Below are 12,083 nucleotides of genomic sequence, written 5' to 3'. Positions count from 1 at the left end.
TAACCCCAACAACCTGCACTATCCCTCACAAAATTCCACAAATTTAAATGCCAAAGACATCCTTGCTCATCAGCGTGGAGTCCGCAGAAAATAGTTGCCGCCTCACCCACAACTTAGCGGGGAAGAGGCCGCCGATTGGTGTAAAATACAGACCGGGGTATTTCCCCATTTAAAATTGCTAAACGCCATGTATCCCACTCGTTATAGGGCCCACTGTCCTTGGTGCGGTGGCATACCTAGCCTAATACATATAACCTGGGAGTGCACTAAGCACCCTCATAGGCGAAATACCAGCAACACAATGGAGCAGTGGGAGGCACAGCTCGCTCACTCCGACCTGGTAGGACAAAAGTCCTTAATTAGCCAGGTCAGGCAGGCGGCAGAGGCCAGTGGGGCTCTGGACTGAGAGGCTCCGACCACCCCTCCTTCAAATATTTTTCCATTGCAATAAAGTTTCTATTAAAGGCATGGTTGCAATATGGCTTACACATGCTGGAAGAATGTACATGTATAATTCTAGTGTGTCATTGAACACTTCAATTTCACCACATTGTCGAATTCTGTCACACTTTCTGATTTGAGCCAATCATAGAGGACGTGATTCCCTGTATGAGCCAATCGGAGCAAGGAGGATGCCACCTTCTACACCAAAATATATCTGTATAAACCTCAGCTAATTAAGATTTAAACAAATGATGGTGTGGAAAACCTACGCAAAAGCAAACCTGTGCCGATGCTTGCTTGTACGTGCATATTAAGCGAATGGGTTGCCTGTGAGAGTAGATCAAACAGATGCCACTAGAATCAGCTCTCAGAAGGGTGTGTGCATGACATGCTATTGAAAGCACATCTACAAGCTCAAATAGAGCGCATTAAGTGTGGGTATTGACAAAAGTGCTTGTTCACCAAATGACACAGCTAAGCATTCTGCACATTGTTCTTGATTGCGCCATCTTTCTCACAGAGCCTAGTTAGGTGAGGATGTACTACAGAAATGCTTGCTCAATTCATAACTGCAATGCAAAAACACTTCTATATTTAGTCTAGGTATGCTTGGAAATGAATTAGAAGAGATGACAGCAAGTTTGATTTGATCGCTTGTAAAACCAGACGTACTGCCTATGTAATCTAATATGAGAATTTCTGAAGTGTCAGTGATATTGACACAAATTAATGATAACATCAAAAGCATTTGTTGTGAAAAAATTGATGTGGACAGGAGAAGGAAAAAAAAAGAATAAAGGTGTGCTGTTACTTTTAGCCACGAAAAACACAGCACGAACGCTGCAGTTTTGCACTTTCAAATGACAGCCATGTCAGTCTCCAGGGTGACAGGCTGTGTCAAGCACATTGGGTTGGGAGAAGAAAGTACTGACAGCATGAAGCACAGCTGTCATGCCAATGCCATCACACTGTTTGAGTTACCATGGGCGCGATCGGAGATATTTTGTTCGATATGCGTTCTGTTCAGTTGCTGCAACGTCACAAAGTTGGAGTATGCAAAATTTGTGACAGCGGGGCAGAGAGAGCAGCCAATCAGGAAGCGGTGACCTCCCCGGAAGTTTACTTCCGTCATTTGTTGTCTGCTTGCAGACAGTATACTACAAAACGAAATGTTTCTCGTCTTCCAAATGAATGAAATCTTTATCTAAAAAATGTATTTTTTCTTCTAAAGCCCAAACACATTTTCAAATAGTAGTATGTGTGACTACTGCAATTTATAACTATTACTTTCTTTGCGTCGTCCCTAGGTGGTGTTGCGCACAGCGAGAAGGAAAAAGAAAAAAAAAAAAGAAAAACGACGGGAAGAGTGGCGCACTTTTCAAGAGGCAGCGACAACATTCCAGTGGCTCGCTGGCACCGATGATGGGGTCGATTTCTCTGTACAACCAACAAATTATTTGTTTCGAGAAACAAAAACGATGCCGGAATTCACTTTCTGCCATTTCTTCAAACGCGTTTCGCACCGCCACCCGCTCTCCTCCTTCCTCTAGAAACGCCAGCGCAACAACCTAAATTCTCAACGAAAGTGCCATTGCCGTAGCCGCCTGTTGGATCCAATCCAATCCACCAGACGCTCCATGCGAAGCCGTATGATCGCTCCAAACTTCCCAGCTCCCGTCGGGTTCAGCGCCTAGCAGACGAAATGCTTGGTGGGAGGATGATTGACAGGAGCGTGTCATCATTTTGACGTCACCAAAAACGTGGCCGCGCCCCGCGGCTGGCGACGTCCGCGCGGAGTAGGCCAATCGCGTGCACCGGTAACCGAACGAACGCGCGGAACAACCATCTCCGATCGCACCCCATGTCACGGTTCTGCACATCAAAAGAATGAAACACCGACAGCTGAACGCTAGTCTGCGTTTCCTCCTCACAACATCTGTGTCATTTCACTTTAAACATGTCAGGTCATCATGGCATAAAAGAACAGAACACGAACAGCTGCGCATTCATTCTAGTTACTTTTAAACTCTGAGTTTTACAAGGCAGTCAGTAGAATTTCTGCGAGCTAATATGCTAGCTTCTTGTTTTTGTCCACCAGCTGAGTGATGCCATTCAAGCTAATACGCAATGATTGGACAAAAATAAACCGTCTATCTCGTCTTTCACTTAAATGACATAAGGTGTCAGATTTACTGCTAGCTATTACAGAACAAGCAGTGACAGCCAATATGTGTAATACTTGTTGGTCTCCGGCTTAACGAGATGAGAAATCAAGCTCTGGCTTGCTAACTGGAAAAAAAAAAAAAAGTGTGAATATGAAGTAGCAAATTGGGTGATATGGCATGTCTATACACTCATCCATGCAAAATGTGGGGCACTGAAAAGAATAATGCAGGCCAAGCATGCACTATCAGATAAAATTTTGAATGGGAGCAACCCACCATACATACAGAAGCAATAGAGAGAATAGTAAGTGTGCCACAAAGTATTATATTGACTGTGTTCTAATGCACACTTTCCTTTTCAGAAAAAAATTTCACTCAAATATGATGTGCACGTGAGAAGAGAATAGAGAACTAAAACTGCAATAGGTGGCACTGAAATCCCACTACCCTAATCTTGAATCTCGCCTTACAATCTTGAAGGCCGTGCTGCGAGCGCTGGTCCACTGCGACTTGGATGCAGTAAATTTTATTTTTCCAAGTGAGCAAAAATCATTATTTATCTCTTACTGTAAAAGTGTGGTAAAGGAACAATCAAGAGTAAAAAATTGGATGCACGCTACAATTGAAGGTGCATTGGAATCTAGTAAATACAGTATACATGCCATGAATGATTTATTGTTGATTAACGTGTGGCAACTAAACCTGTACTGTTCTTAGGTGACTGAACATAAAGAATGTGCAACTGCTGACTGCAAGTGCCTGCAAATGTTATTTTGCTCTGGCATGTCTGGCTATTTTCCAAGGACGAGGGTCCTTCGAAGCCGACTTGTTCCCAGTAAAACTGGACTGAAAGAAATTGGTATGCTTTTCTTAGGGCTTTCTGGTTCTTAATGACTCTTAAGTCCTGTCTATTAATATTCTTTGTGCACACTGATACAAAAGTTTGAGAATTCAAAGCCGGGCTGACTGATCTTTGAGATGAAAGATACAAACAGCATGTCTGTGCTGCTTCTATCTCATGTCCTATGTTACACAGAGATATGTGCATGTTCAACTGACACTATTCCATGCATTAACACTGTTGTTGTCTATGGTTTGCAATATTAGTTCTTTTGTGGTTTTCCTGGTTTCATTTCAATTTGTTCATGTGAGATTGCTGGGACAAGACAAAAATTACTTGCCAGTCCCACCTACACGAAAAAAGAGACACCGAAGCCAGAGAAAGCATACAAAAAATTATTTATGCTTAGTTGAACCGTACAAATAATAAGAAAAAGAAAAATGAAAGTGGACAAAACGTTGACTTGCCACAGGTGGGACACGACCTCGCATCCTTCGCATTACCCATCGTGGTGCTTTACGTATTACGTTGCCGCAGTGGCCTTGCTCTCGCCAACTTTCTTGGGTATTTGCATATGTGTACAAGGTTAACCCTGAGAGTATAATGCTCATGACCAAGCCAGCAGAAGGATCCGCTCATTCTTTGGCCTCATAAATTACTTAGGTGTTTCTGAATAAGCACCTCCCAGTCACTTGACCTCCTGTATTTATCATCACATTACACTTGGGCTGCCTCAGTGCAAGAGGAACCTGTACTCTGAATCTTTCATCCCAAAAACAAGCCAAGACTGGAATCGCCCTCCAGCTTCCATCATGTCTCCATCACTCATCCTGTGTTGTTCAAGACTGCTGCTGTCTGTGTCCACGTGCTGCTTCTTTGCTCTGCCATAAAGTTTGTTTTGTATAATCACTCCTCTCTGTAATGCCTGCATGGCCCTGAGAGTAAATAAATAAGATGAAACCTTGGTTTAAAGATGACACTTGGTATGCCCATTTCTTCTATAAGTCTACATCTTTGCGCTGTTTATCTGTAACACTGTGCAATTACCTGGGGATCCTCAGAAGGCACAATAGGCTTTCCATCCCGGCTGAGGACATGGTAGACAGGGAACCCTTCAGAGACAACGTGTGTGCGGAAATCAATGCTCTCGGTCCAGTCGCACCTGGTGCCCAGGTACTGTGGTCGGCTCGTGTCATCCAGTGGTGGGACTGAAGACGACGAGGAGTTGCCGCCTTGCTCATGTTGCTGTGGCAGTTTAAGAAAAAAAAAAAAAAACTTCACCAAAGTGGCAAGTGGTCACTTGTCTATGAAAGTGGTTCCAGCAAAAGTTAAAGTAACACCAGGCTTGTGATGATTCAAACAATACTCAAGCTTTTCATTGGCCCTTGTTATGTTCTTGGCACAGTTTGAAGCCACTAATTATAAACAAGTTGATTGCAAATTTCAGTGAACTTGAACTTTTTAGCTTCCCAGAGTAGATAGAGAGGTTGGAAATGGCTAATAGGGGCGCCTTGATAAAAAAGAACTATCAGAACTTGACCAAGTTTGATACACAGGCTGTTGCATACATTCATGGGCGCTAACTTGTAATGGCACCTCCGACTCAAGTCACCACAAAGGCAAGAGGGTAGCATTCATACGGACACACGTACATTGTGTATATTTTTCTGGTGACCATTTTTAACTGTTTAACCACTGTTTTGCAAGTTTTTCATGCTATTGTGCTCCAAGTGTTGCTTGTCTTTCTGGGCACAAATTGGTCCAGTAGGGAGTTAGATTCGGGCTCAGTTTTGGCACAGACTGGTTCTTTACCATTGCTACATTATGACAATATTGTCACGTGGTGGTGACGTTGAAGAAAGAACACAGTAGCAATACTGTGAACAAGAAAACTAACTTTTATTGGGCGAACCTGTGCCCACAAAACAGGCTACGCTTATAGCGCAACGATAGCGGCGAACACGCTCGGCGATCGTCGAAAATCTGCTCAGCGGGTCAAGCGCGTCGGCTTTTATAGAGCAGTCGTCGAATGTTCCAGACTAATCGTTTGGACCCGCGTGCTTTCCACAAAGTTCTACACCATTCGCGCTACGCGATGAAATCAGATAACACAAGGTTCGGCGACAACAGACAGCCGGGTAGAAGCATCGATAACTTTCCAGAAACGTCGGATACATGCAGGCGCGTCCCGCGCTGTGCGATTGCATTTGTTAAGCGGCGAAACGTGGTCGCCCGATAAAGATAAGTACACGTATCAATACCCCCCTCTTAAAAAGCATCGACCCGATGCTGCAAACAAACGAAGGTAATAAACAAAAGCACTCGTAGCAAAGAAAAGAACAAAATGACGAAGTTCGTCAGCGTCCGTAAAAGGGTTTAAGGCGCACCACGTGGACCACTTCAGATCGTGCGCGGCGCCGCTGTGAATGCGAAATGCCGTCTGGCACGACCTCATAGTCCAGAGCGCCAATACGTCGGATGACCTTGTAGGGTCCGAAATAGCGTCGGAGTAGTTTCTCACTGAGTCCTCGTCGGCGTATCGGGGTCCAAACCCAAACACGGTCGCCGGGCTGGTACTCAACAAAGCGTCGTCGGAGGTTGTAGTGTCGGCTGTCGGTCCTCTGTTGGTTCTTGATCCGTAGGCGGGCGAGCTGTCGGGCTTCTTCGGCTCGCTGGAGATAGCTAGCGACGTCAACATTCTCTTCGTCAGTGACGTGGGGCAGCATGGCGTCGAGCGTCATCGTCGGGTTCCTGCCGTAAACCAGCCTAAACGGCGTGATCTGTGTTGTTTCTTGCACCGCCGTGTTGTAAGCGAATGTTACGTACGGCAGGACGGCATCCCAGGTCTTGTGTTCGACGTCGACGTACATCGCTAGCATGTCGGCGAGGGTCTTATTCAGCCGCTCCGTAAGACCATTCGTCTGCGGGTGGTAGGCCGTGGTTCTCCTGTGCCTTGTCTGACTGTATTTCAGAATGGCTTGGGTGAGCTCCGCTGTAAAGGCCGTTCCTCTGTCGGTGATGAGGACTTCTGGGGCGCCATGTCGAAGCAGGATGTTTTCGACAAAGAATTTCGCCACTTCGGCTGCGCTACCTTTCGGCAGTGCTTTAGTTTCAGCGAAGCGGGTGAGGTAGTCTGTCGCCACGACGATCCACTTATTTCCGGTTGTTGACGTCGGAAAGGGTCCCAGCAAGTCCATCCCGATCTGCTGGAATGGTCGGCAAGGAGGCTCGATTGGCTGTAGTAATCCGGCTGGCCTTGTCGGCGGTCTCTTGCGTCGCTGACAGTCTCGGCATGTTCTGACATAACGGGCGACGTCGGCGGTCAGGCGCGGCCAATAATACTTTTCTTGTATCCTCGATAGTGTCCGGGAAAAACCGAGGTGTCCAGCGGTCGGATCGTCATGTAGGGCGTGCAATACTTCTGGACGAAGTCCTGACGGGACAACAAGAAGGTAGTTGGCGCGGACTGGTGAAAAGTTCTTCTTCACGAGGAGATTGTTTTGAAGCGTGAAGGAAGATAATCCGCGCTTAAATGCCCTGGGGACAACGTCGGTGTGCCCTTCCAAATATTCCACCAGGCCTTTTAGCTCCGGGTCTGCCCGTTGCTGTTCAGCGAAGTCCTCCGCGCTTATCATGCCAAGGAAGGCGTCATCTTCGTCATCTTGCGGCGGCGGGTCAATGGGGGCGCGTGATAGGCAATCGGCATCGGAGTGTTTTCGTCCTGACTTGTAGGTTACAGTGATGTCGTATTCTTGTAGTCTGAGGCTCCACCGTGCCAGTCGTCCTGAAGGATCCTTTATACTCGCTAGCCAACACAACGCGTGATGGTCACTGACGACTTTGAATGGCCTGCCATAAAGATAAGGGCGAAATTTAGCTGTAGCCCAAACGATGGCGAGGCATTCCTTTTCGGTTGTAGAATAGTTGCCTTCCGCTTTTGACAGCGACCGGCTAGCGTAAGCTATCACCTGTTCGACTCCGTTTCTCCTCTGGACTAGAACGGCACCGAGGCCTAGGCTACTGGCGTCAGTATGGATTTCTGTATCGGCGTACTCGTCGAAGTGCGCAAGTACCGGCGGCGACTGCATGCGTCGTTTGAGTTCTTCAAATGCGTCGGCCTGCGGCGTTTCCCACTTGAACTCAACATCACATTTAGTTAGACGTGTCAACGGCTCGGCGATGCGTGAAAAGTCCTTGACAAAGCGCCTGTAGTAGGCACACATGCCAAGGAATCTACGCACTGCCTTCTTGTCGGTGGGCTGCGGGAACTTTGCGATGGCAGCTGTTTTCTGGGGGTCGGGGCGTACTCCGGATTTACTGATGACGTGGCCTAGGAACAGAAGCTCGTCGTAAGCGAAGCGGCATTTTTCTGGCTTCAGAGTGAGCCCTGATGACTTGATGGCCTCTAGTACTGTGGCAAGCCGCCTAAGGTGATCGTCGAAATTTCCGGCGAATACAACGACGTCATCCAAGTAAACGAGACAGGTCTGCCATTTCAATCCCGCTAAAACCGTGTCCATCACGCGCTGGAACGTTGCAGGCGCCGAGCACAGTCCAAATGGCATAACCTTGAACTCGTAGAGGCCGTCTGGGGTGATGAAGGCGGTCTTTTCGCGATCTCTTTCGTCGACTTCTATTTGCCAATAGCCAGACTTGAGGTCCATCGAGGAGAAGTACTTAGCGTTGCAGAGCCGATCCAATGCGTCGTCTATCCGTGGAAGGGGGTATACGTCCTTCTTCGTGATCTTGTTCAGACGACGATAATCGACGCAGAAACGTAGGGTTCCGTCCTTTTTCTTCACCAGGACAACAGGGGATGCCCATGGGCTTTTCGACGGCTGGATGATGTCGTCGCGCAGCATTTCGTCGACTTGTTCTCTTATAGCTTCGCGTTCTCGCGGCGAAACTCGGTAAGGGCTTTGGCGGAGTGGTCGAGCGTACTCCTCGGTGATTATGCGATGCTTGGCGACTGGTGTTTGTCGAATCCTCGATGTCGTCGAAAAGCAGCTTTTGTATCGTCGGAGCAGACTTCTGAGCTGCTGTTGCTTAATCACTGGGAGACTTGGATTAATGTCGTAGTCTGGTTCGGGAACCATGGTCGTCGGGGTAGATGCGGCGGAATCCGAGAGGACAAACGCATTACTTGTTTCCAGAATTTCCTCGATGTACGCGATCGTCGTGCCCTTGTTGAGGTGCTTGAACTCCTGGCTGAAGTTTGTCAGCAACACTTCAGTTTTCCCTCCATGCAGTCGAGCGATCCCTCTTGCGACGCAAATTTCACGGTCTAGCAGTAGACGTTGGTCGCCTTCGATGACGCCTTCTACGTCAGCGGGTATTTCGGTGCCGACCGAAATAACAATGCTGGAGCGGGGCGGGATGCTCACTTGGTCTTCGAGCACATTCAAGGCGTGGTGACTACGAGGGCTCTCCGGCGGTATCTCTTTATCTTCCGACAGCGTTATTGACTTCGACTTCAGGTTGATGATTGCGCCGTGTTGGTCCAGGAAGTCCATACCGAGGATGACGTCTCGTGAACACTGTTGGAGGATAACGAAGGTGACAGGGTAAGTCCGGTCGTGAATGGTAATTCTTGCCGTGCACATTCCTGTCGGCGTAATCAGGTGTCCTCCAGCGGTCCGAATTTGAGGGCCTTCCCATGCAGTCTTAACCTTCTTCATCTGGACGGCGATGTGTCCACTCATGACTGAGAAATCGGCGCCTGTGTCGATTAAGGCGGTGACTGCGTGGCCGTCTAGAAGCACGTCGAGGTCGGTGGTTCTTTGTCTTGCGTTGCAGTTGGGTCTTGGCGTCGGATCACGGCTGCGTCGTGTTGAATTGAAGCTAGTACGTCGCGTCGTGAAGTCGTCTTTCGTCGGTGCAGTCTTGGCTTCCTGACTTCCTCGGGACGGTGGCGCGTCGTCATTATGTCGTCGAGATGGTTTCTTCGGCGCTTTCGTCGGCGGCGGAGGATCTTCGTCAGTTCGACGAACAGCAACCGCACCTCCATCGGTTGCTGCTTTTAGTTTTCCGGATATGGGCTCGCTGACCGGCCCCGGGCTGGGCTACTGTATGGTCGGCGCTGCGGCGACAGGTAGCGGCCTGGTGATGGCGAACGCGACGGTCGTCGAGAGCTGCATTGAGTCGCGGCGAGGTAGTCGGCGATGTCACGTGGGCGCTCTCCAAGCTGTGGACGCGGCGCGTTAACGGCGAAACCTCGCAGTCCCATCTCTCGGTATGGGCATCGTCGGTAGACGTGACCTGCCTCTCCGCAGTGGTAGCAGAGCGGGCGGTGGTCAGGAGCGCGCCAAACGTCAGTCTTCCTCGGGTAGCTGCGCTGGGCGACGGGTGGGCGTGCTGGCGGCGGCGGTGGTGGTCGACGGAATTGCGGCGTTACGGGGCCCTGGCGCGGTAGTGGAAAGGGACCTTGACGGCGGGCGACGGCGGCGTAGCTCATCGCTTGCGGCTGAGGCTGCGGTGGTTCTGGTTGCACCTCAGGAACTCCAAGCGATCGGTGCACCTCTTCTTTTACGATGTCGGCGATCGAAGCCACTTGAGGCTGCGACGAAGGCAAGACCTTGCGCAGTTCTTCGCGCACAATGGCCCTGATGGTCTCGCGCAGATCGTCCGTGGCCAGTGATTGAATTCCTGCGTAGGGGGTAGAGCTTGTACGGCGGTTGAATTGCCGGTTCCGCATTTCGAGTGTCTTCTCGATGTTCGTCGCCTCACGAAGAAACTCTTCGACGGTCTTCGGTGGGCTTCTTACCATCCCGGCGAAAAGTTCCTCCTTCACACCACGCATGAGTAGGCGAACTTTCTTTTCCTCGGCCATATCCGGGTCGGCGTGGCGGAACAGACGGGTCATTTCTTCCGTAAAGATGGCAACGTTCTCGTTTGGTAGCTGCACTCGGGCGTCCAGCATAGCTTCGGCCCTTTCCTTGCGCACGACACTTGTAAAGGTGCACAGGAAGCCGCTACGGAACAGGTCCCACGTAGTCAAGGTCGACTCCCTGTTCTCAAACCACGTTCTGGCGGCGTCTTCTAAGGCGAAGTAGACATGCCGCAGCTTGTCGTCGGAGTCCCAGTTGTTGAATGTCGCGATTCGCTCGTAGGTCTCCAGCCAAGATTCCGGGTCTTCAGTCGCTGCTCCATGGAAGGTCGGTGGGTCCCGGGGTTGTTGTAGGATAACGGGGGACGCTGGGGCAGCCATTGAGGTTGTCTTGACCACGATCTTCTTTGTCGCCTCAGGTAGAAGTCCGTGCTCTGGGGGCAGGCCTTGCAGTCTGCGGCTAGCACGCTGGTCTTGGGCGGTGTCGGTTTTGTCCTCGGGCTTCGGGCTTGGATCGCGGCTTTGCGGGGGCGTTCGGTACATGAACGCACAAGCACCTCCACCAGATGTCACGTGGTGGTGACGTTGAAGAAAGAACACAGTAGCAATACTGTGAACAAGAAAACTAACTTTTATTGGGCGAACCTGTGCCCACAAAACAGGCTACGCTTATAGCGCAACGATAGCGGCGAACACGCTCGGCGATCGTCGAAAATCTGCTCAGCGGGTCAAGCGCGTCGGCTTTTATAGAGCAGTCGTCGAATGTTCCAGACTAATCGTTTGGACCCGCGTGCTTTCCACAAAGTTCTACACCATTCGCGCTACGCGATGAAATCAGATAACACAAGGTTCGGCGACAACAGACAGCCGGGTAGAAGCATCGATAACTTTCCAGAAACGTCGGATACATGCAGGCGCGTCCCGCGCTGTGCGATTGCATTTGTTAAGCGGCGAAACGTGGTCGCCCGATAAAGATAAGTACACGTATCAATATCATCATGTGGATAACCTTGTATGGTTGAACCTCAATATAATGAACAAAGATATATAAAAAATTGCTGGATGTAACAATATAAATCTAAAATGTTCCTTGTTGATATCAGCATGAAAAAACATAAACTTACAACAAATATTGATACAGTGAAGGTGTTTTCATATTTATTTATTTGTTTAGAAAGACCTCACAGGCCTATGAAGAGGCATAGTGCGAGGGGGGCATATGGCACAGTTTATCACAGGATACAATCAGTAAAAAGATATTGATAAAAATATATCAGTAGCAACTTTGATAACAATGTGATATGGAGCACGTACCCATTCAAGGCTGTTATGCAAGTCTTCATGTAATATGAGCCACATTTTTGTCTTCATCATCAGCCCATTTTATGTCCACTGCAGGACAAAGGCCTCTCCCTGCGATCTCCATTACCCCTGTCCTGCACAAACCGATTCCAGCTAGCGTTTGCGAATTTCTTCAATTCATCACCCCCACCTAGTCTTCTGCTGTCCTCGACTGTGCTGCCCTTCTCTTGGCACCCATTCTGTAATCCTAATGCTCCACCAGTTATATAGCCTACGCATTACATGACCTGCCCAGCTCCATTTCTTTCTCTTAATGTCAATTAGAATATTGGCTATCCCTGTTTGCTCTCTGATCCACACTGCTCTCTTCCTGTCTCTCAACGTTATGCCCAATATTCTTTGCTTCATCGCTCTTTGCATGGTTTTTAACTTGTTTTCGAGCTTCTTTGTCTCAACCTCCAAGTTTCTTTTCTGCCCCATATGTCAGCACCGGTAGAATGCATTG

The 12,083-nt window shown here is 48.9% G+C and overlaps 3 protein-coding genes across 4 annotated transcripts in view; 2 read left to right on the top strand and 1 right to left on the bottom strand.

The window, feature by feature from the left end:
• The window catches only part of LOC126533224 (glucose-6-phosphatase 3-like), a 31,506-nt gene extending 27,079 nt beyond the window's left edge, over positions 1–4,427 (top strand). The window contains exons 2-3 of one of the 2 annotated variants that reach the window (XR_008612868.2): positions 1,752–3,147; positions 3,327–4,427. The gene's annotated coding sequence lies outside the window, so the exon portion shown is untranslated. Of the gene's footprint in view, positions 1–1,751 lie in introns of both variants that reach the window. The other variant, XM_050180499.3, reaches the window with a different exon arrangement.
• LOC126533214 (2-oxoisovalerate dehydrogenase subunit alpha, mitochondrial-like) overlaps positions 1–12,083 on the top strand; it is a 77,797-nt gene that overhangs the window by 25,699 nt on the left and 40,015 nt on the right. The gene's annotated exons all lie outside the window — the stretch shown is intronic.
• LOC126533212 (2-oxoisovalerate dehydrogenase subunit alpha, mitochondrial-like) overlaps positions 1–12,083 on the bottom strand; it is a 49,603-nt gene that overhangs the window by 20,733 nt on the left and 16,787 nt on the right. Inside the window, exon 2 of the mRNA XM_050180489.3 lies at positions 4,498–4,695. Coding sequence (XP_050036446.1) covers positions 4,498–4,695 — 198 coding nt within the window. The remainder of the gene's footprint in view (positions 1–4,497; positions 4,696–12,083) is intronic.

The sequence above is a fragment of the Dermacentor andersoni genome, chromosome 7 (genome assembly GCF_023375885.2).
Source record: "Dermacentor andersoni chromosome 7, qqDerAnde1_hic_scaffold, whole genome shotgun sequence".
Classification (NCBI taxonomy): domain Eukaryota; kingdom Metazoa; phylum Arthropoda; class Arachnida; order Ixodida; family Ixodidae; genus Dermacentor; species Dermacentor andersoni.
This window is presented reverse-complemented; position numbering and strand designations above follow the sequence as displayed.